General features: G+C 42.6%; 1 protein-coding gene across 6 annotated transcripts in view; it reads right to left on the bottom strand.

The window, feature by feature from the left end:
- The window catches only part of cdkl5 (cyclin dependent kinase like 5), a 44500-nt gene that overhangs the window by 7205 nt on the left and 14900 nt on the right, over positions 1-22395 (bottom strand). For all 6 annotated transcript variants that reach the window (XM_086025893.1, XM_086025891.1, XM_086025894.1 and 3 more), the window contains 16 exons: positions 17710-17755; positions 17493-17629; positions 16110-16230; positions 15621-15680; positions 13966-14056; positions 12237-12339; positions 11177-11263; positions 10741-10821; positions 9450-9625; positions 7204-8060; positions 6426-6766; positions 6130-6234; positions 5545-5650; positions 5310-5445; positions 3333-3438; positions 1389-1553 (listed from right to left, as the gene is read on the bottom strand). In XM_086025893.1, the coding sequence (XP_085882019.1) occupies positions 1389-1553; positions 3333-3438; positions 5310-5445; positions 5545-5650; positions 6130-6234; positions 6426-6766; positions 7204-8060; positions 9450-9625; positions 10741-10821; positions 11177-11263; positions 12237-12339; positions 13966-14056; positions 15621-15680; positions 16110-16230; positions 17493-17629; positions 17710-17755 (2718 nt within the window). The remainder of the gene's footprint in view (positions 1-1388; positions 1554-3332; positions 3439-5309; positions 5446-5544; positions 5651-6129; positions 6235-6425; positions 6767-7203; positions 8061-9449; positions 9626-10740; positions 10822-11176; positions 11264-12236; positions 12340-13965; positions 14057-15620; positions 15681-16109; positions 16231-17492; positions 17630-17709; positions 17756-22395) is intronic.

Below are 22395 nucleotides of genomic sequence, written 5' to 3' on the forward strand. Positions count from 1 at the left end.
AGTATTGTACACCACAGCCTACGCAACGATCAGTCTCACATCCACCCAAAAATATTCATCAAAAAAAGTACGTCTCCTGTTACCCGTGGTGGAGCAAAAACTTCATCACAGGAAGTTGTTAGCGGTCGACAGTTGCTTGTGGCTCTCGATCAGAGCCGTTGAGTTGTATCTATTTCTTTTTTTTTTAATTCTCATTCAAAGCTTGTTTGTTTGATCTGCAATGCACCGATGGCATTGGCAAAGATAGGCAATCTGGAGCGGCATTTTAAAATGGTACACGCGAGCTATGATGTTTCTGCACTGTACAGGCTACAAAAGTGAACCCCTGACTCCCTGTGTCAGGTCTCCCACTAGGGTAAGCAATGATTTTCTTTTTACAAAGTCACTGCCTTGTATCTGGTTTATTTTTCTGTTTTGGCTGTTGCTCATCGTGGCGCGCGTGCACGTGTGTGTGTGCGTATGTATGCGTGCGTGCGAATGCTCGTGCGTGTGTGTCGATCACGGGAGGTTGGCTGCTTGGAAAGTAGTCTTGGGTCAAAAAAAGTTGGGTACCCCTGTTCTAGGGCAAGGTAACACAAGGTAACTCACTGTGCTTCACATAAATAAAAGTACATATATTTAAATATATTTAAAACCAAAACAGTTAAGGGCATTTAAAAGCAAAGTAAAGAAATAGAACATAAAATGCAAGAACTTGTAGTGGCCAAAAAATGTCAGTAGTCAAAAAGGTGGGGAAAAAACACTTTTTTCTAGTAAGGCGCAATTGTTCTACTATACTGAATTACTACTGAATTGTTTTACTAGTAAGGACGAAAGTTGGTCGAACTTAGTAGACGAAAACGCTAACAAAAACCCATTTAAAATGTTATGCGGGCCGGCCTACAGATGATTACTATTTGGGCAGAAGGCGATAAACGGAGCGGGAAATTTTTGTAAAGTGCCCAGCTCTGCTAAGTTCCCGTCTGTATTTCCGGCCGACCCACGTGGTCCCAGTCCGTCCCTCGTCAGCGACAGCCAATCGGCGTCAAGAACATCATTTTCTAATTGAATCATTTTTACATTATTTTCATAAAATACAAAGTGTGAGCACAAGCTGACACGTCGCCTAATAAAGAAAAACCATCGCATAAACGCAACAGACACACACACAGCGTGGTGATCTGTGAAATAAAAACAATATGGGGCACATTAAACGCAATATAAATCAGAATGCCGTGTTTCAAGTAGTGGGCCTGCTGGGAGCATATTCTTGAAAAAATATGTTTGGGTTGATTTCTCCTTTCAATAGCTTTCCATAATGGATCTTGTTTTGGACCCGTGAAAATCCCCATATGCCTATAGCTTGAGAATTGTCACGCAGTCATGCGTCACTGTTGCGTTAGGCTTACTGTTGTGGCAGGATATGGCGGTGGAGGAGGCTGCTGTTGTAGCATAGGTGAGGGAACCACAGGAAGGACTTTGACAGCGGAGTTGTGCTTGAGGCTGTTCTTGGAGCTGAAGAGTGGGAAGAGGCTTTTCCTGATACTGGCGCTCCTCCCGTCCGCCATATCAGTCTGTGAGGAGTAAATGAAATGCGTCACTGTCAGTCTCAGTATCTCATGACCACTAAACACAGTGTAGTTCGCCGATTGGTGGTGAAATACAAACTCAAATAAAAATAAGCCAGATGCAAGTCACTTAAGCACATAAGGTCCATGTACTGTACTATTGCACTCTTTGTCCTCACTATTAAGACAATTCAGTGCACTAGTAGAGCAACCGTTTTCCTCGTAGTGTATTTTCTTGTGCCACGTTTGGCCTATTAGCACAAAATTAAACCTAAATAGTAAACTACTCTGTTGCACTAGTCACACTCAGAGGTAAGTCACTTATGTGCATTGTGCAAGTCACAAGTAAATCACTTATTTAAGTTAGGTGAAGCTGATGTGCATTCGTTTACAAGGCACTGCCACATCAAATATGTCAGACACGCTCACGACCAGAAAGGTACTCTATGTACTCTCTGTATCGATGTCTATGCTTAAATAGCGATCGCTGTTTTTAATAGTATTGGTTTAATATTACCGTCTCCATGGTGTCTAATCTATCGCTTTATTGGCTTCTCAATTAAAAACAGAACCGTCATGATGTATTTGACGAACAATTTGTAAGTTAAACTGTCGAGCCAACCTATCAAGCTTACATTTTATCTGCGTCAGACCGATGAAAGGAAATGTAGATGTTTTGTGTCTCTTATCTTGCGGTTTCAAACCTTGAAAATTGCTATTGTCTTTTTTCTGATTTCATCAAAACAATCACCATTGAATCCCAAAACATCTCCACACCTTTTATCGCCCCACAATTGACTGCTAGCAACATGCCGCTTCGCTTCTTTTGCATTCAGCCATTGGCGACTACGTTTATTTGCATAGGAGCTACTTTCGAATTCATTCTCCAGCGCCGATAAACCGCGAAAGTGTGCCCAAGGGAATCGCTCGCTTCCCCCAAGCCCGCCCACTCTGCAGCAAGTCCGAGACATCACTCCACGGAGCCCAAAGCAAAACAAAAAAAACCTCCTCTCTCTCTCTGTATAGGAATACTTGGCTTATTTGTTTAGAGCGTAGAGTAGATGAAACAAAATGGAAACTGCTACTTTTTCCAGTTAACGCCCTTGTATGCGCATTTGCGGTAAGGCCTGCAACAGGTGTATGACTGGCTGCTATTTATGTGACAAATTTCACAACAGATGATAGGAGGGAGGGAGTCTACTTTTTTTTTTTTAACTCATTCAGTGCGGTTGACATGCAACTATATCAATAGCATAAAACTGTGAAGGCTGGCAGTGATTGAGTTAATGACATGCGATCAATTGATAACCCCTTTGTGTGCTACTGGTCGAACACGAACGACGCAAGAACGACGCAATGGGCACTCCTGATGTAGAAAATTTATCATCCCTGCAAGGGAAATTAAGGTTTCTATTCATAATCAGACAAAACTAACACAATCATTATTTTCAAATGTATTCCATTGACTTTGGTTCATTTTCAGTTTCTCAGTTCTCAGTTTTGTGTTTGTTGCCCCGTTGGAGATTGATAATAATTTCCCCCCAATTGCCATTAAATGAATAGATCAATTGCGGCAAAGTGTCATGTCATGTCATCTTCCAAACCGCTTATCCTATACAGGGTCGCGGGGAGTTGCTGGAGCCTATCCCAGCCGTCAATGGGCGAAGGCAGACTACACCCCGAACTGGTCGCCAGCCAGTCGCGGGGCACACATAGACACTGTCACTGAGCGGGAATCGATCCCACGCTGCCCGCACACAACCAATTGCGGCAAAGTGTTCTTACTATTTGCGTCTTCTTCTTTTTCTTTTTGATGGCTCTGAAGAAGCCTTGTTTTTCCTTCTCTTTGGCGGGCTCTGGAGGATTCATTACCATTGCTTCAGCAGCGCTCCTGAAAAAGAACACCTTCATCATCATCTATGTTTGTATTGGCACGACCACATTGTGATAAAAGACTTCACCGTCAACCACCGAACAGCCTAAAAAAAGCTTGGACTGAGAAAAAAAACTCTAAAATCACTGCGATACAACTCCCTTGGAAATTCACTTTCTTAATTTATTTATTTTAAAATCCCTTCTGGTATGATCCGACATCATTGTTTTTATAATGCCAGATAGAGTGACCAGATCCAAACTCGCCAGACGTGTGACAGGGAGTATGCTTGTGAGGGACAATATAGGACGCAGCTGACGCTCACGACGGACATCAAAAATGCATATGACACATCTTGTCAACTGTTCAGTAACTTGTAATACAATAAACTGTAACAAAATAACAATTATAGATATACAAATAAAAACCAAGAACACATAATTGCAGTTGAAATTATCTGCAGTTACAAAAATACAACACAAACTGCTAGTAAAAAGGTAAATCTCTTGAGACATTAATATCCATAGGATAGGGGCGGAGCCAGAACGTGGCGAATGGGTGGGCCTGGAAATATCAGTTGGCCTGAATATTTATCTCACTGAGCACAATCGTATATTCAAATAAAATGACAAACTGAATAATATGAAATTCATATCCTCCTTAGACAACCACAATTATGCCATTCTTAATATTCAATACAATTTAAAAAAAACACAACGCAACACAAATTCAAAAATAATCTCAGAATAATTTTCAAAAAATTTAAAAGTATATATTTTTTCATGAATCTGTCTGGGTGGACAGTCTGTCAATCAGACCCACCCATAGCTCCGCCCTTGCAATAGGAGCTCACAATAATGGCTGGAATTAGACAGTCTCATCATATCTTGAGGTAAATGCACTTTAACATTAGTCACATTCACACAATAAAACCTTGTCAAATCTCAAGTCAACATGCAGAGCATGAAGTGCAGTAACAATTTACTACAGTAACAAAGACAATCCAAACAAAGACAGGCTAATACAACTACTGCAATTCAAATTATTTTCAAATTAAACAGCCACAGCACTAAACGAAAATAAAACAAGAAGTATATCAAAACTAGTCAGGAGATAACAATACTGTAACTACAATCAATTCAGTTGTAAACAAACGTGTCCACCATAGCAGCACTATGCACTTCCAGAAGCAAGGAAAGCACTGATGAAACACTTTAGGTTATGCCCATCACAACTCAAGTCTTTCAGTTTTCTCCATAACAGCAACAGCAGCCACAAAGTTCACAGAAAGCTTTCGCTGACTCGTCTTTTACTGGCTTCACCCAAGGACAATGAGTTCCCAGACCTTGTAACTACATTTCATTTTCTTTTCAGTCCTCTTACTTTCCTTAGAGTCCTCCATTCGCATGAATTCATCACAAATTACTGGAACGCGTCGCTAAAATGCTTGTATGTGCCTGCATGTGCGCACGGGTGTTTGATTGACAGCATAACCCTGCCCTTCACAGTCTCGCACGCAGACAGTCACACCCGCCCGAACGCTATTACCCATACCCCCCCAAAAACATAGCCCGAGACCCGCCCCCATAATAGCCGTCTTTGTGTTGTCTGCTCTCCTCACACAGGCGTTTAATAAAAAACAAGATTTTAGACGCACGTTTGAAAATTGGTGCCTGCCGATCAGACATGCGGAACAGCGAGTCAATTTGCGGGACGCATCAAAAATCGGGACATATGGTCACCCTCGTGCCAGGGGATTTTCATTCAGCGCTTGTATTGGGGTACCTAATGTTATGGCGGGGTAACTTTGCAACATCTTTACTGCAAGTCAAGCCACTGTTCACTCTGACTAGAAAGACCTTCCAGTTCTCAGAAAAGAAGATTCTCACCAGTCAAAGGCAGTCTGGCGTTTGGAGTGGTTAGCCATGGTAACAGGGTTGCCAGGGACAACGGGTACGACTGGTCCTCGACCCTGCCCAACACCCTCATGGAAAGACGAGGAGTTATCTGGTCTGGGCGACGGTACTGGACAATAACAATAACATCATCTTTAAACTTATCCAGGTCTTCTAAATAAGTCATTCCAAGTTTAACAGTATAATGCAATTACACAGGCCTACATACCTCTGTAAAAGCTACCGACTCTTCGAGGCATGGACTCAGTGAAGATCATCCGGTTCTCCTTGGAGGACACTCCATCCTCTCCATGAGGGTCGTGATACATACCGACCTGTACGTCGTACAAATGCGCACGAAACAGAGTCTCACTTTCGTTGTTGCACAAGTCATTGAGACACGCGTAAAGCTTCTTGAATGAAGTTACATTGATACTAGCAACAAAGTGTAAGGAGTCGTGTGACCCAGGTGGACAAACCAGCAGCGCTGGGCATTTTACAAAAAATTCCCGGTCCGTTTATCGCCGTCCACCATCCGTCTAGCCACATTATTGTCCGGCCTGACCAAATAGTAATCGGCTATAGGCCGGTCCACCTATCATTTTAAACCGTCCGTTAGAGTTTCCGTCTACCAACTTTGACAAACTTCCACTAGTCGGTGTATTTTTCAAGGTTCCGGTCTTTCGTTTAACGCCTACAAAATGGCCGTCCGTCACAGGCGGATCGATGGACCGGTCCGTCACATAGGCGGAATGCCCAGCTCTGCAAACCAGCTGTTTACTCTTTGTTCGATGGAAGTCATATGGTGTCAAACCTCATTTTTAGGCGGTCTCTGAGTATGAAAAGCAGCACTGTTGTCCCTCGTTGAATCTTTGATGGGGGCACAAGGGTGGCTCATGTCTTTAGGGGACTGCTCGCTCTGTTGGATAAATGGACATGCACAGGTCAAAGCAGACTTCCGGAAAATTGTTTGAGCATTTATTCAATATCATTGACGTCCAGTTTAAGGCAACGTTTACACCAGGGGGCTGCCGTGATCACCAGGAGCGTGGTGTAAAAGTAGCTTAGTCAATGATGCCACACACGCACACACACAGTGCCAGCACTGACCCTGCTCATGCCATCCGTGCAGTCTTCCCTGGAGGAGCTCACTGAGTGCCCAGTGAGTGCGGTCCTGTGCTGAAGTTGCGGGGAAAGGAGCTGCAGACTCGAAGCTCGCGTTGGTATCGCCTGACCCGGCGGGGGTAAGCCCGCCATGCCAGCTTCTACGCCATGAGGACGGTGGCGCTCTCTCCTCACATACATGGAGTGGCGTTGAGGCCGTTGTTGAGAAGAGAAGGGGGACGAGTAACCCAGGCCATAATGGTACGAATCGTGCGGGGAGGGAAGCGTGTGGGTGGAGGGCATCCCTGCACCCCCTGGGTCTAAGAGCTCTGGAATCTTGGCCTCCTCTGTGGATGAGAGGGAAGATTTAGTGCACATTTTCAGCGATCTACCATCCATCTATCAAAATTCTACCGCTTAAACTGCACAGGGTCGCAGGGAGCCGGAACCTTTCCTGAACATATAGACCAACATTCACACTTCCAGTCTCTCAGTACTAAGCTCAGTGGACACTTCCCTCTGAGAACATATTGTTTGAGGGCAAACGGGAAATGTATTGCTCGATTCATGGATCCAATATCTCTTCGCAGACGGAAGTGGCCACTGAGCGTTAAGTGTCATCAGCAGGTTGCAACAAACAACAAATACAGAGAGACTGAAGGAGTCACAGAAGGGCATAGAAGTGAAATGTGTCCATGGATTAAACACCGGTTGTGAATTTTGCCATTCAGCAACTCAAAATTTGACAGAAGGTCAAATTAGGTAGTGTAAGCATTCCACCTACCCGGAGCCAAAGATTTGTGTCTGGACTTGTGTCTGGAGGAGGAGTCGAGCGTGCTGCTCTCCATGCGGACGTTGCTGCTGCTACGGGATGCGGGGCTGTGCCCTGAGCGATCACTGTGTCGTGCTGAGGGGCTGCCAGGTGGCCCCGGAGCCCCCGAAGGGGCATTGAGGTCCAGACAGCTCGCAGGGAAGAAACGGGCGCTGGGTCCCACCGCCGCCGTCGTGTTGGAGTTTGGGTCGTCGGGGTGAAGTCGACCGTCGCTGAGGTTTCCTACAGATTTGGCATCGCTCAGAGCGCTGTGGCTCTTGGACAGGCTGAGATAAGAGGCGGAGCTTTTGGACGACGACGACATGGATCCGTGGGCTGAGTCGGCCACGCTGTGGGAGTGTCTGCCGTGTTGTTTGTCTCCTCCTGACTGTAAGGTGTTGGTCTTGTTTTCCAAGAAGGTGTGGCGTCCACCTTGCTGTTGTTGTTGCTGCTGCTGCTGCTGCTGCTGCTGCTGAGAGCGAGAGGAGCCGCTAGGCCTGCTGAGGCCATACTTTGCACCATGTCCTTGCTCTGGCAACTTGGGCGAGGGTCCCAAATTGAAATCGAATTCGGATTTGTTTTTCACTTCTTTGGGACTGAGGAGGTGCGGCAGGTTGTTATTGGCCAAATCTTTGCTGGATGAGGCAGAGCGATTCAGGGTCTGGGACAGGTATTGACTCTTGGGGTGAAGCGTCGGGCTTAAACTCGACGGGGGTTTGTTACCATTCAGGAAATTCTCGTTGCCAAGGTGATGGAGGTCACCATGACGTGGGAGACTTGAACATTCTTTGCTGTTGGAGCGGCGCTGGCTTGAGCTCTTGGTGTGACTCCTAGGGTTACATGTTCAAATTCAGTATGCTTGCTTTATAGCTGCCCACTTGGGGGCAGCACAACAAGCTGAACGTGCACTACCAGAATATGACGGTGAATCCGTTAGTTGTGTTTACCCCTTCCACACACTTTAAACACATTTAAACTCATCAAAAGAGACAAACTAATTAAAACAAGAAACAGCAAAATGGGAGACTGTAAAAGCACTTTGAGGAAACTAAAAGAAGACCAGCTTGCACAATAACACTGTTGATTTGTCCATCTCAGTTGAAGTGTGCTGTGACACTAACAAATCAAAAGAGAATTAAATATTGTATATTTAAACACCGAAATATTTAACTAAACTAAGTCATTTCTACTGACGAAAGCCGGCTAGCGTTATATTAATATATAATGCTAAATGCCATAGACGGCCTAGCAGAAATTTGTCTTGAAGTTATGGTTACATTAAAAAGTCCCTTCAAGATCTGATACTATAACAGACGAACAAATCACAAACAGAGCATAGTACTAACAGGCAAATATTCTCTGTTCTCTAGACCGCAAAAAATGAATACATAAATAAATATATCTGTGAAATAGTGGAGGAGCGAAGAATCAACGATGGGGGAACACTTCATACTGTAGACTCCAGTCCTCATGCAAACGTGGATACGAAGCTATGAGCAGCATACGAATGACATCAGGGCAGTTTGATTGGATGCTTAGTCAGTGAAACGATATGCTACGACAATGCTATGACATCAACGGCACATTATTACCTGTAAAGTTCGTTTAAATAAAAGGATTTTAGTGAGTGCACTCTATATGGCTACGATAATAATTTTACAAAATCATCATGAGAGATTAGTAACATAAGTATGCATTTTCATTTCTTAAAGTGGAAGTCAACTCAAACATATTTTTTTTCCAGAAAATGTTATGTGCAGGCCCACTAGTTGAGACAAGGCATTCTGATTAATATTGCGTTTGTGGAATATGAGTTAAGCAGTAAAATCCACACGCTTTGAGCCGTCTCAGGGGGCGGCCATTTTGACACTTCTGTCGACTGAAATTGACATCACAGATGCTCAGGGCTCAGATGACGGACCAATCATGGCTCCGCCTCAGAAAACAGGTGAGCTGTGATTGGTCGTTACCTCAGCCCTGAGCAGTTGTGATGAGCAAATGTGATGTCATTTTCAGTCGACAGAAGTGGCAAAATGGCCACCCCCGGAGATGGCTAAAAACGGGTGGATTAACTCTTATTCCGCAAACGCAACATTAATCAGAATGCCTTGTTTCAAATAGTGGGCCTGCATAGAACATATTCTTGAAAAAAATATGTTTGAGTTGACTTCCACTTTAATATGACAATCGATCTATAGCTGAAGAGTAGCTTGCTGTACCTTGTCGGGACTGTGTTCTCTCCATGATGATGTGTTTTCCTTTTGGAGGAACGTGGAGGGTTGGGCGAGGCAGGCGAAGGCCTCTCTCTCTCCACTTGCCTCAGAGGCTGGAAGGCTGGATGATTCAGACTCTGCTCAGTCAGATAGCGCTCAGTCGGGTTGAGGAGCAGCAGATTCTGATGAGTAAGACGTGTGCATTAAAAGGGAACTCAAGGAGAAAAGGTTCTCTTCAAAAATATGTGGCCCCATTAGTCTAAACATGGTATTTGGATTAACATTGCATTGATGAAATAAGAATTAATTACAGATTACTCTATCTATTCTCATCCAACTCAGTGGGTTGCCATTTTGTCCACCCTCTGTTGTCGACTGAAATTGACATCAAACTGACATGTGATGGGTCTGGTCATCTCTTCTCTGATTAAATAAGGGGGGAAAAAAAAGAACAAATTTTCGCATGATTACAGTAGTGCAAATTACTACCATATTAGAGTGAACTCCACAATTCGTGGGGATAGGGACTGGGCCCTTCCGTAAATAGTGAAAATCAGTGAATAACTGACCTCCCCTCAGGCAAGAGGTTTATTCTGCCATTGCCTATAGATGCTGGCAAATGACTACTTTTATCTAAATTAAGCATTTTAACTCACTTCAACAGTTCCTTGGCACCAAGATGCCACCAGATTAGACAGGTTTTAGCAAATAACAGAGGATAGGTTGAAAAAAAAAAAAGTGGATCGGCAAAATAGCAAACATGCAGGGGTTCACTATCTCTGAATTAATGCCTCGCAGAAAGTGCCAATCAAAAGGGTTAGGTCAGATTTTTTTGTGTGTGAATCCCCGAATTAAATGTTTCAGTGGTTTGCACTGTTTTAGTCCAGTGCATTTGTTAAATTCAGATGTATTTAGCTTACATGCAATCACATTTAATATTTTGCAACAGTTTGTTTTCAGTGATTTAGTTAGTCACAATGTTGATTTAACTTGTGTGTGCAAAGCATTTTGATTGAATCATTAAGTACTGTTTTCCTATAACTAAGTGCATTATTAATGATCAAACCCTGCATAATTTTACAGTAGCTCACAATGATATGTAATGTATTTATAGGAATAGAACCTCCGCCTCATTTTTGATGAACAGTTGGGGGTGCTTGGAGAGCCAAGTTTTTATCTATATAAGAAAATCTGTAAAGCTTGAGAAGCAGTGGTCTAAGTGTAACCTAACCAAGTGTCTGTTGTTGATAGGCTAAACCCCATGCAACAATGTCATTGTATTGTGTTTGAATTTTACCTTCATAAGATCCAACATCAAACCGCTTAAAATGCCTTGGTACCTTCTCTCCAATGTCTGAGGATGAGTAACTGAGGGAAACTGAGACACACACATGCACGCACACACATACACACAGCGACAACGTTAAACCTTGATTTTTTTTTTTCTCTGCTTCTAAGACGTTCTAATTGGCGAAGGTCACACATCATTCGACGACTGTATCACAAACACTCTACTGCACACACTCTCACGCACGCACACACGCATTCTTATTAGGCCTTGTGGAACGTTTTCTCCTGTGGTTTGTTTCTATCTCATGAGTCACAGCACTGCACTCAGTCATGAAGACGCGAGAGAGCGATAAACAGAATGAAGACCGAAGAGGAAGAGGGGGAGGAAGAATTATACTGTACATGGAAGGCGACACAAAGGAGAAACAACAAGTGTGTTGTACCCTGATTCCATGAAAGCGAGGGTTGTTGTAGAAGAGTTTCATCTGCTCAGCAGGAAGTGGCCCAAGGACCTTCTGAATAGTGAATAGCTGTATAAAAGAATAATAATATTGTGGGACACGTAATGAGACAAATAATCAGAAAAAGAAATAAGCCCTGCTTACCATCTTTTGAAAAAATGGAAAGCTGTTTGAGCAGTTATTTGATATCCTTGATGTCCAACACAAGTTGACATCTGCGTGTTACTTGTATTACAAGTGAAGTGTTGGTTGTTAACTAGCATCATTTTAAGTCATTTGTAGTATTAGTAGCGCACAGTTGTCAACAAGTGTACAGTTTTGCATCGGAACAAGTAGCTGCCCAACTAGGGCAAGTAGTGTACCGGTACATGGATCTAAACGCAGGATGTCAAGGATATTGAAAAAATGCTTAAGGTCGTACAAGTAGGCCCTGTGAACACCCTGCTTTCCACCACTGGAACACAGACTGAAAAACAAACCATTACAAACCTTTCACTACCAGTGCCACTTTTTGGCCTACAAGAAGTTTGAGCATTTATCCGATTTATCTTCAGCTTAAGTTGCCAACCCTCCCAGGCACAATACATATTTGGCATCTATAGCCATCTGTGGTGGTGAATGAGTGGTCCATGTATACGCTCCAGTGACATTATAAAACTCTACTGGTTAGCATGTAGCGCTTTACTCGTAATACATGTAGTGTGCAGGTGACAACAGTTTTTGCCCAGATACCAGTAGGAAAAGTGTGTAGAAATGTCACAAAGTAGAAAAAGTCAGATATTGGCCAAAAAAAAATAGAAAGACACACACATTCTAATAGTGTGCTGAACTGTCTTACTAGTGGACATCAAGTATATCTAATAAATGCTAAGCACTTTTGGACCTTTGTGGGCAAAATATGGTTCTGCTATGTAGAGCAACTCTTTTGTTATATTCTGATTTTTAAGTGATCATCTGCTAATAAAAGGAGAAAGATGACGATCACATGCTACTACTCATGCTAAAATGTTTTTTTTTTTAAAGGGATTGAGTGTTAACAAACCTGATCAATCTCGCTTTCCCCTGGAAACAAGGGCTGCCCATCACTTAGCTCCCCGAGGATGCACCCCACTGACCACATGTCCACCGCCTTGCCATAAGGAGCCCTGACATGGCGAAGAAATTGTGCCAAGTCGTTAACAGCGCATTATGACCTCAGCGCCGCAATGAGAAATCAAAGGTGGCGGCGCTCAAAATGAAGAGGAGAGAGAAAGGAATAATGTGACTGATGCAGGGAAATAAAAAGAGAGATGGCGTGCTATGGGAAGCGATGCCCATAAAGCAAACGGTCATTTGCGGGAGAATGAAGCTGAGGAGGGTGGTGAGAAAAGATGAAGGATCTGGCAGCAGCCGAGCAGAGGTGGTGTTGGAGGGAGAGAAGGTTTGAGGGGGCGGCATTCAAATAGCGTCTCAATAAATGTGCTAGGGAATTTACTAATTCAGGCAAGCGCACTGAATCGACGAGACTTCAGCTGTGTCTTAGCTAGACTGGACATCTAATGTAGAAAATCACATTCAACAAAACAGCCGCGTGAACACAGAAATTTGATCTCAAGACCAAAAAGGTTGTGGAGGGCAAGTCTGCGTAAGGAAAAACAACTTAGACATCCACCAAGGCGTTAACATTTGTCATGTGAATTCAGCACGAGAATGACTTCAATGAGGAGCTTAAGCCTTACATACTGTTCATTTTCCAGGGACACATGGAATGTTCTGGGTCAATTTTATAATAATTTTATGTATCAATTTGTGAAATATAGAGCTTTCTCAAAATATATTAAAAGCCTGTCAAACGTAAAAAAAAATGGATAATTAATCCATGTTTCAGCTCAAAAGAAAAGTGCACTTTTTGTTTTACATCATTAGCTTTTGGGACAAAAAACAATGTAATGTTTAGTATTCAGTGATGGGCAGTCCGTCACTACCGATGGAAGGTCCGTCAGTCCGTCAATCAAGAACCCCCATTTCGCTGGCAGACTGACAAATGATGGAATCTTTGAAAGACAGACGCCGATGAAAGTGTCACCCAAACTGTCACTAACCCGAAAAGCAAAGATGACCTTTGACAAATAATGTTTTTGCGCCACACCTTGGCACGTGACTGTGCTGCGTCATATCAGTAGCCTGCTGGCTGTCGTAATGAAAGGATGTCTGTCGCAAGCTCTCCGCTTCTGCGGTGCTGAGGGCCAGCATCCAGTATTGGTCTCCCCAGCGGGAAGCCCTCTCTTGGGCCCTCTTCCCCAAGGAGCACAGGGAGGCGTAGGTAGACTTGTTCATCAAGTGCAACACCCCCCTCCCTAGCTATGCTGCCGTGGAGAGGATGTTCGCCATAGCCGGCGACATCCACAGGCTGAAAAGGGCAGGAGGAGGAGTAAAAGAATTTCTATTTTTTGTGTGGTCCAAATTGTTTCTAAACGAATAAAATTGTGTGCTGGTACCCTTGTAACTTTTACTGACGGTCCTAAAATAGTGTGGTTAAAATAACGATGACGGGGTGACGGACTGATGACTGACTGACTGGGCCGGCCAGAAGTAATGACGGACCGGCAAAATTTACTGATGCACCCACCACTGTTTAGTAGTATGTATGATCATTATTATCAGAGCTCGGAATAACGCCTATGTGACGGACCGGTCCGCCTATCTGCCTGTGAAACGATAGACGGGAAACTTAAATAAATATGTCTATGTAATTTCCACGTGTTCAACCTTCCATCCAGTCCCTTACTCACCCAAGCAGCAGTTCAGGTGAGCGGTACCACCTTGTGGCCACGTACTCAGTGTAGTTGGCATCGGTTCCTTCAGACAGGTTACGTGCAAAACCTGAGCCAAAGACATACAAGTTACTAAAAATAAACACATTTGAGTGCATATCTATCTATCTATCCATCTATCCATCCATCCATCCATCCATCCAACTATCCATCCATCCATCTATCTATCTATCCACTCTGGATGTTGAAAAATGACTATGACTGATGTTGAATAAAATCTGTGGGACTTTTCTCAGGCTCAACAAACAACATTACCGGCAATCTTACTTTCTCTGGAAAAACACATTTCACAAATTCATTATAATTGTGTTCGAGGCGGTAGTTATGCATTTTATAGTATTGGTTGGCAGCTTTTCAATGGCAGAATTTCTACTGCTGATACATGATCTACAACGCGATAAATAAACAGTGAGACTTTTCACAGAGCAAAATTGAATAACGAAAATAACTACAGTGATTACTGCTAATTTGATAGCAAGATGGTGACTCAGCCCACGGTGTTGTGTACTTTAGTGTAGAGTAACATTTTCTTCAGTTTGCAAAAGGCTAAGAAGACATAACAAGAAAACATGTTTACTTCATCCACCTAATTTAGGGTTTTGATGGAGAAACAATTATGGGTGTGACTGACACTGGAAATCGTAGTGAGACATTTATTACAACGGCTTTCGTTTCCCAGAACGGTTTATTTGAATGTTATTTCTTTCTTTTTCTAAACATTCTTAAGAACGCGTAGCATTTAAAAATGTCACGCGCAGCTTGGGAACTTGTTGTTACACTGTTGGCGGCAAAGAGCAACGTTGAAGAACGAAGAAAAGAAGAGATTGTTGCCGTCAGACTTTCCCAGGGATGAGGAACAATGAAGGGTTAAGCTCACAATCTTTTTTTGAAAAGATCACCTCCTTTCATTCTGTGGTCTACAAGTCCACAGAGTATCACGCGCATCAAACTCTAAGCCACCGGAAAAGATTCTCCGGGTGTCAAGAACATCAGGTATGTTTTCATGTGTATGTGAGACACGACACTGAAGTATTAGTCAGGCAGCAACATGCAGTTTTACATTTTTCTCAACGGTTCATATGTCATGTGTGTTTGGACTATTGCTGGTCAGAATCAACCTGAAATGCAATAATTTCAGCACAGACATAATGTTCTACATCTGCTTTAAGGTAAATCGGACTGTGTCCAATCTCTTTTAACAAAAAACGACCAACTTTATTGGTGAGCAGGTACTGCTACACATCTGAGCTTTTGAGATTGCTCATTGCCTCACTGTCTGAGGCAACAGAGTACAGAAACTAGCAAAACATGCTACCGTACATTGTCGCTGGCCACTTTAGCGTCATCCTCCAACCCCACACATTAGCAGGAAGCTGGATTGAGATGTTTACTCTTATAAGATGCAACAACTGGCATTCCAACATGGTTTAAGTATGTCACTCTCAAAGAAAGTGGTCTTGCACAAGCAGTTGCAATATACCGGTACACAAAAAACCTGTTGCGGTTCATAGTCTATGTTGCGCCCATCATTCACACAAAGGGGCTTAGGAAAAAAGGTGGATTGGCACTGAACATGTCTTTTAAATAGCATTACCATGTGAGAAAAAGCTCACCAAAGTCACAGAGCTTCAGGACATCCTCGGAGCTGATGAGCAGGTTCTCTGGTTTGATATCTGGAGGAGCAGGAGATCCAAACACAAATGTGTTACTGAATGTATCTGATTCTGGAAAAACATTCCACCCACTTTTTCCCTTGGTACTTTCTAAGAAACACTATTCATGAAAAGTAAGGGATATTCGTTTTTTGGTTGGTCAAGAAGACCCTTCAATGTAATCTAAACTTTACAGGTGAATTAATTTGACCTTTTGAATGTCCAACCCTTCAATGTTTAAAGCTGCTGTTCTCCAACCAAGACTTGAACAGCAAATTTCACAACATGTGTTTGATCCATGAATAGACAGAAGGTCGTATCAAGTTCACGTGTCAGGCTAACAGTGTATCATAGGTTCATCCAAAAATTCATCACCCAAGAGGCAGACACAAAAGACACGAGACAGTAAACCACTACCATGCCATTTCAAAGAAAGAAAAACTATTTCACCTCTGTGCACGATCTCATTCTTGTGACACCAGTTGATGGCTTTGATAAGCTGGTAGATGTAGCTTCGCACTTTGTCTGGCGCTGCACCATTAGGAAGTTCCTCCAACAGCTCCAGCATGTTCTGCAAAGCGCAGTCAACAATTTGACATTTAATGACCTCTACAGACAAACATTAGCCATCCATTTTCTATTGAGCGTGTCCTCTTTTAGGGTTGTGTGGAACTTGGGGCCCATCCCAGCAGACTTTAAAGTGACGCTTGGGTGAACTTAACATTGGCACTTATATAATAGGTTTGCATGAAAAAATGACATCAGTACTAAAGTGCCCCCCCAAAAGACTTTGTGGTGATTTAAGGTCTTTTTTTGTGATTAGATTTACGGCAAATTGCCCGGCCCCCTTTGGGTGCGTGGCTTATGTTATGTTTTCGGTCTCAGCGGTCTACGTCACGGGAGGGAGCCAAGCGTGGTAATATTGCTCGCTTTGTCAGTTCTGTTGTCTAAAACAGCGACCGATCGCCGCCAAAATGCAAATGCACATTTCTACTCTTGTCCACTTCAACCTGTGAAAGTATAAAAGTGTTCTGCACAATAGTTTGGATTTATTGACATAAAACGTGATCTCATCATGATCACCTCCACAAAATCAAAAATATCGTGGCGATCGCTTCTCCACTTACACAGGCTGAAGCGGACAAGAGCATGAACCCCGACTGGTTATATTTCGGACATTTAGCGACGCTAAACTCGTGTCAACTCTTTCCAATGGAGGGTTTGTAATCAGTTCCTCCAGTGACTCTGACCGAACAAGGATAGAACGGTAGGGGGCGCGGCCATTCTCCTCATTAACAAGAGAGTGGAGTCACCACACTACTGCATTTCAATGTTTAAATGGTGGTGCTTGGAGAGACAGGCCTTTTTTTGGGGGGGTGGTGCTTTGAGCTAAAATAAACACAACATTTTGTTTTTCCACCATATTGTGGAATATATAGGCAATTATAAACATTTTTGTGGGGGCTTCGGTGACCCACAGACTTTCACTATTCTCTAACTCCTGCAAATAGTGGGGCTTCACATAAATGTTGATTGGTTGGTGTTTCCTAGAAAGGAGCTTTCCACAATTTTGTTTCACTCAGGAATGAAATGAAAAATCTGTGGGTGGAAATTACTTTGAACATTAAAATCAAACCTGTCATGAAATAACTACTGAGCTGGATACTGTGGTAACATAGTGAGGGAATACCATTATTCACTGAAAAGAAAGTTCATATGTTGCCATGGCGATGCTTTTTTTTTTTTTTAATGTGTAACTGAGCAGCCTCAACAAGCTGAAACCAAAGCGTGTGGATGCAGCACAGTGGGAATGTCCACAGTCTATGCGCGCACCCTCTCTACGTATTCAAAGACGAGGTAGAGCTTCCCCCTGCGGCGAAAAGCTTCCTTCAGCTCAACGATGTTGTCCTGCTTCAGCGTGCGAAGCATCTTCAGCTCCCGAAGGGTCGTCTCCTTAACCTCCTCATTTTCTGTGTGGACAAGTAAAACACGACCATGAAGATGAAGAGGATGATGATGATTTCTTAGCCTTTGCCCTTGACCTGCTCACCTTCGCTGTCTTTGAACTTCTTGATAGCCACCAGCTCATTGGTTTCCTGTCAAAACACAAGCGTAACTTTTAAAGCAATGATGTACGATAATATGTATAAATAAACAATACTCATCATCATAATCCTTATTGGAAACAAGTAGCAGAATGAGATTATATTATACTTTTTCTGGATATGTACTTGTCGCCTCACAATGGGCATGGATGGATTGCTGGATGAACAGATGGACGGATATGTAAAAACAATCAAGAGAACTATTTTTTAAAGTGGAAATCAACCCAAACACATTTTATTCAAGAATATGTTCCCAAACAGGCCCACTAGTAGAAACACAGCATTCTGATTAACATTGGGTTTGTGGAATAAGAGTTAAGCAACAAAATCCACCCCTTTTTAGCCATCTCAGGGGCATTTTGACACTTCTGTCGACTGCAAATGTCTAAAAAACTGCTCAGGGCTCAGATAACAACCAATCATGGCTCAGCTTCAAAAAAACAGGTCAGCTGTGATTGGTCGTTACCTGAGCCCTGAGCAGTTGCGATGTCATTTTTGGTCGACAGAAGTGACAAAATGGCCGCCCTTAGAGATGAGTAAAACAGGTGGATTAACTCTTATTACAAACGCAATATTCATTATAGTGCCGTGTTTCAACCCGTGGGTTTGCATAGAACATATTCTGGCAAAAAATATGTTTCGGTTGACTTCCACTTTAACTGAATTGAACACATACAGTACTTCCAGTATATAGAGACAAGAGGTAACTATTTCACCGCAAGGCACCCACACACAGAACAAAACAAGAATAAACCATCACATTTTGCCATAGTTAAGATGCATCTTTGGTCCCTTCAGCTTTGTTGTACAGGTTGCACCAGTGACCCTGCTGAATTCAACAATCTGGTCTAGTTCCAGATTCAGTCTTTCAACGTGGCCTTTGCTGCTTCCACGAGATGATGCGCTCAGGATTTAACACATCCCACATTTGCTGGAACGGCTTGGAGCACATTCACAGACAGCTTCAATAGAGGCAAGTATTGGTTTGTTTTTTTCAGCAATAATGCAAAATCATCTTGAAAATAAGCTTAGAACCGTAGGTCCACACTTCATTGCCATTGATAGATTGATTGTGAAGTCTGCTCAATTATGCTATTACATAATGTTATATAGATCAATGGATTTATAGTGTAGATATTTCCCACTTGGGCCTCCCTGTGTGGAGTTTGCATGTTCTCCCCGTGCCTGCGTGGGTTTTCTCCGGGCACTCCGGTTTCCTCCCACATTCCAAAAACATGCATGGTAAGTTGATTGGATACTCTAAATTGCCCCTAGGTGTGATTGTGAGTGCGGATGTTTGTCTCTGTGTGCCCTGCGATTGGCTGGCAACCAGTTCAGGGTGTCCCCCGCCTACTGCCCGAAGACAGCTGGGATAGGCTCCAGCACGCCCCGCGACCCTTGTGAGGAGAAGCGGTACAGATAATGGATGGATGGATATTTCCCACTTGCTATTACGGAATGCTATATAGATCAATGGATGTACTGGTACTGTAGGTATGTACCACCATCAATAATGAGCCTACAATGGCCAAACTGGTTGGTGGCCGAACACATGGTGTCATCAGTCATCCGAACATTGTGTAGAGGAAATTGCTATATATGTGATTATTTAGAATTTGAACTCCCTATATTATTAAAGAAGTGCCTGGTGGTGACAGAGGAACACTTTATATTTTAGCACTGCACACGGGGGTCAATAACACGGTCCTTGGGGATGCCCTGTGTGAAATGAAGCTAGCGAAGCTTGTGGTATAGGGGTGATTACAAGTGACAGAAAGTCAGCTAATGAACTGAGAAGAAATCAGTCTAGAGCTACCAACAGAGTTCGGATATCTTGTCAACCTCTGAACAAGCCAGTGTCTCCCGTGATCACTGAAAGATTAGCTCTCTTAATGTGTTTAAATGTTGTCAACGTACTTTCTAATATTTTTTCTAATCTACTTTTGTTTTCTCAGCTTTGGTTTTGAATGCTGTTAATTGTTGTGTTTGTAAATGCTTGTAGGTGTTGTGTCTTTGCTCGTGTGAAGCACATTGAGATGTCATGTGTATGAAATGTGCTATATAAATAAAACAGCCTTGGCTTGCCCTAAGAAAAACTTGGTTAATAAAAAGAGAAGGCCCACAGTGTTAGATACAAGTGAGCCAAACTTAAAAAAATTAACAAGGCCCAAGTACCAAATGACAATTTCAAGCACAAAAGCCAATTCAATAAAAGTAAAATTTCCCCCCCCAAAATTAACCTCTTCCATCCATCCATCCATCCATCCATCCATCCATCCATCCATCCATCCAGTTTATCTTTTCTTTTAAAAAGCCTAAACACACATTATTAGCTTTAACGTGGAACTAGAAATAAATAATAAAGTAATTTTACTCAATTCACAAAAAATGGAGAAGTCTGCTTTTCTGTTGGAACTTCAAATACACAGCCCGCCATTGCCTCCATGTTTCATAAATGGCAGGCGTGCAAAAACCGCCAGTTTATTTCAGTGGAGAGAAAATGTTGATGATTCAGACATTCAGGAATCACCAAAAAGGTAAAAAAGACAAAAAGAATAGCAGGGCAGGTGACCACCAGTCGGCTATGAATCATTCTGTGTGCAAAGGGGAGTCCTGCGTGTGGGCGAAAACAAACACAACACTTGTACTCATCAAGAGGTTACACACATTGTCTGATCATGTGATCAAACAACACCCAATAAGGGCTGGACAACAATGACGTTTATCCTGTCTCTGTGGTGAGAAATGACTCATGTCAGTTTGCTTCTCTCTCAAGGTCTTGTGGTGATGTCAGCTTACACAGTGGAAAAGGCTGAGCTGAGTGTTGGGGAGGGGTCGGGGGGGGGGGGGGGGGTGTAATGAATATAATAGTTTGGGAATTTGCATTATAGTTAATTTTTGTTTACGTTTTTTTAGCAAGTTTGTTTGTTTTTATTAGTTTTTTATGGTTCATTTTTGTTTAGTTTTTATTATTTTAGTATTAATTTTAGTTGTTTGTTTTTTAATACACGCAGTATTTGTTGAGCGCAAGATTAAAAAAACAACAACTTTAAGTCACTAAGTATTGTGTAATAAAGTACAATTCTTAACCCTTATATTGTGTTAGGGTCAAAATTGACCTGTTTTGAAGTTCAGCTACGTAAAAAGTACCATTTGCTTTTTTGTACCGGAATGAGGCTTCATCTAATCCTCAGACACAACTATTTCAATGCAACCAATTTAATTTTCACCATTTTAACAAATTCTAAATGTCTCAAAAAAAAAAAGTGACATTTGTGGTGTTATGGGTCAAATGTGACCCGGCAGTGAATACTGGCTGTTAAAACAACTGACCTTGGTTCTTTTGTAGCTGCAGATGTGCATCAATACCAAAATAAATACATTTAAAATGAACCTCAAAAGCTCACATATGATATTAATTGAAAAAAAGAACATAAGAACGTACGATGTAGTTTCAGTCGCTTTCCATTTTTTTTAAGGACCGTTTTCGTTTTTATTTCGTCACTTAAAATGTTTTGTCAATTATAGTTAGAGTTTTTCCATAACCTTGGGTGTCATGCATTCAAATCAATCATCTGAGGGCATACTTTCTGTGATATGCAAAAACAGTCTTAAAAATGAGGCTCACTCGCTCTGGTGTATTGCTGTTACACAAATTCAAAGGAACTCGTGGCGAACATGAATAATGCATTGTCACAAAAACGCAAATTTGACATGAATTAAAGACTTTGCATCTTGTTTTGTTTTTGTGCTGCTTTTGGAAATGGATCTTTGGTGGTGAGAATTTATAAATATTCTACGCAGTAAACAGCAATCACATTGTCAACTCGTTTCCCCCCGAATTCCAGAATCAAATCATCTGTATTGGCCAAGTATGATAAAAGACACTAGGAATTTGTCTCTGGTAGTTGGAGTCTCACAAATCTTGTGGTGCAAAGTGACAGAGCTGCAACGATACATAGACTAATTATGGAACTCCAGAGATTTGCAGATTGGCAAGTCACAATGAAATTACAAGTCAACTAGTTAAGAAGTTAATAACAAAGAAGGAATTGGAATGTGGGGGGAGGGGCACTATTTGCGCAGAGTAGCTGCGCTTTGAGGAAATTGGTGGAGGAGCGAAGTATCCATCGCAGGACAATAGTATCAATCCGATCCAAGTACTTGCTTAGTATCGATAGTATCGATATTTGGATCGATCCGCCCACCCCTAGTTCCAAGTCGGAGGGCGTCGCTTCAAAAAGACAGCGACAACAATGGATATCGTGCCTGCTACAACCATAAAGGGACTGAGATGACTAGAGGATGCTTTTAATGTTATTGCCAAACTAGTTTGCTTCGCAGCAGCAACGAGCTGCGTGCTGCGTCCTCTCTCTCCTCCTCTCCGTGTGGGAAACTCGTATGTCATCGCAGCATGTGACATAATGGACCGATCAGAGCAACAACAATTCCTGATGTGTGCGTGGCATGTCTTGCAGACCTGTCGCCAACAGCACAATGTGCCGGTCATGTGAATCAATGCGGCAGTTGCCGCTCGCGCCGACGCGGGTGTAGAAAGAAGCCTAAAAAGAAGCCTTTCACTGAGTAGGCTGAGATGAAATTTGGCCGCCTCGCGACCTCGTCAAACGCAT

The sequence above is a fragment of the Filicampus tigris genome, chromosome 3 (genome assembly GCF_054856515.1).
Source record: "Filicampus tigris isolate MCC_2025a chromosome 3, RoL_Ftig_1.0, whole genome shotgun sequence".
NCBI classification, from domain to species: Eukaryota; Metazoa; Chordata; class Actinopteri; order Syngnathiformes; family Syngnathidae; genus Filicampus; species Filicampus tigris.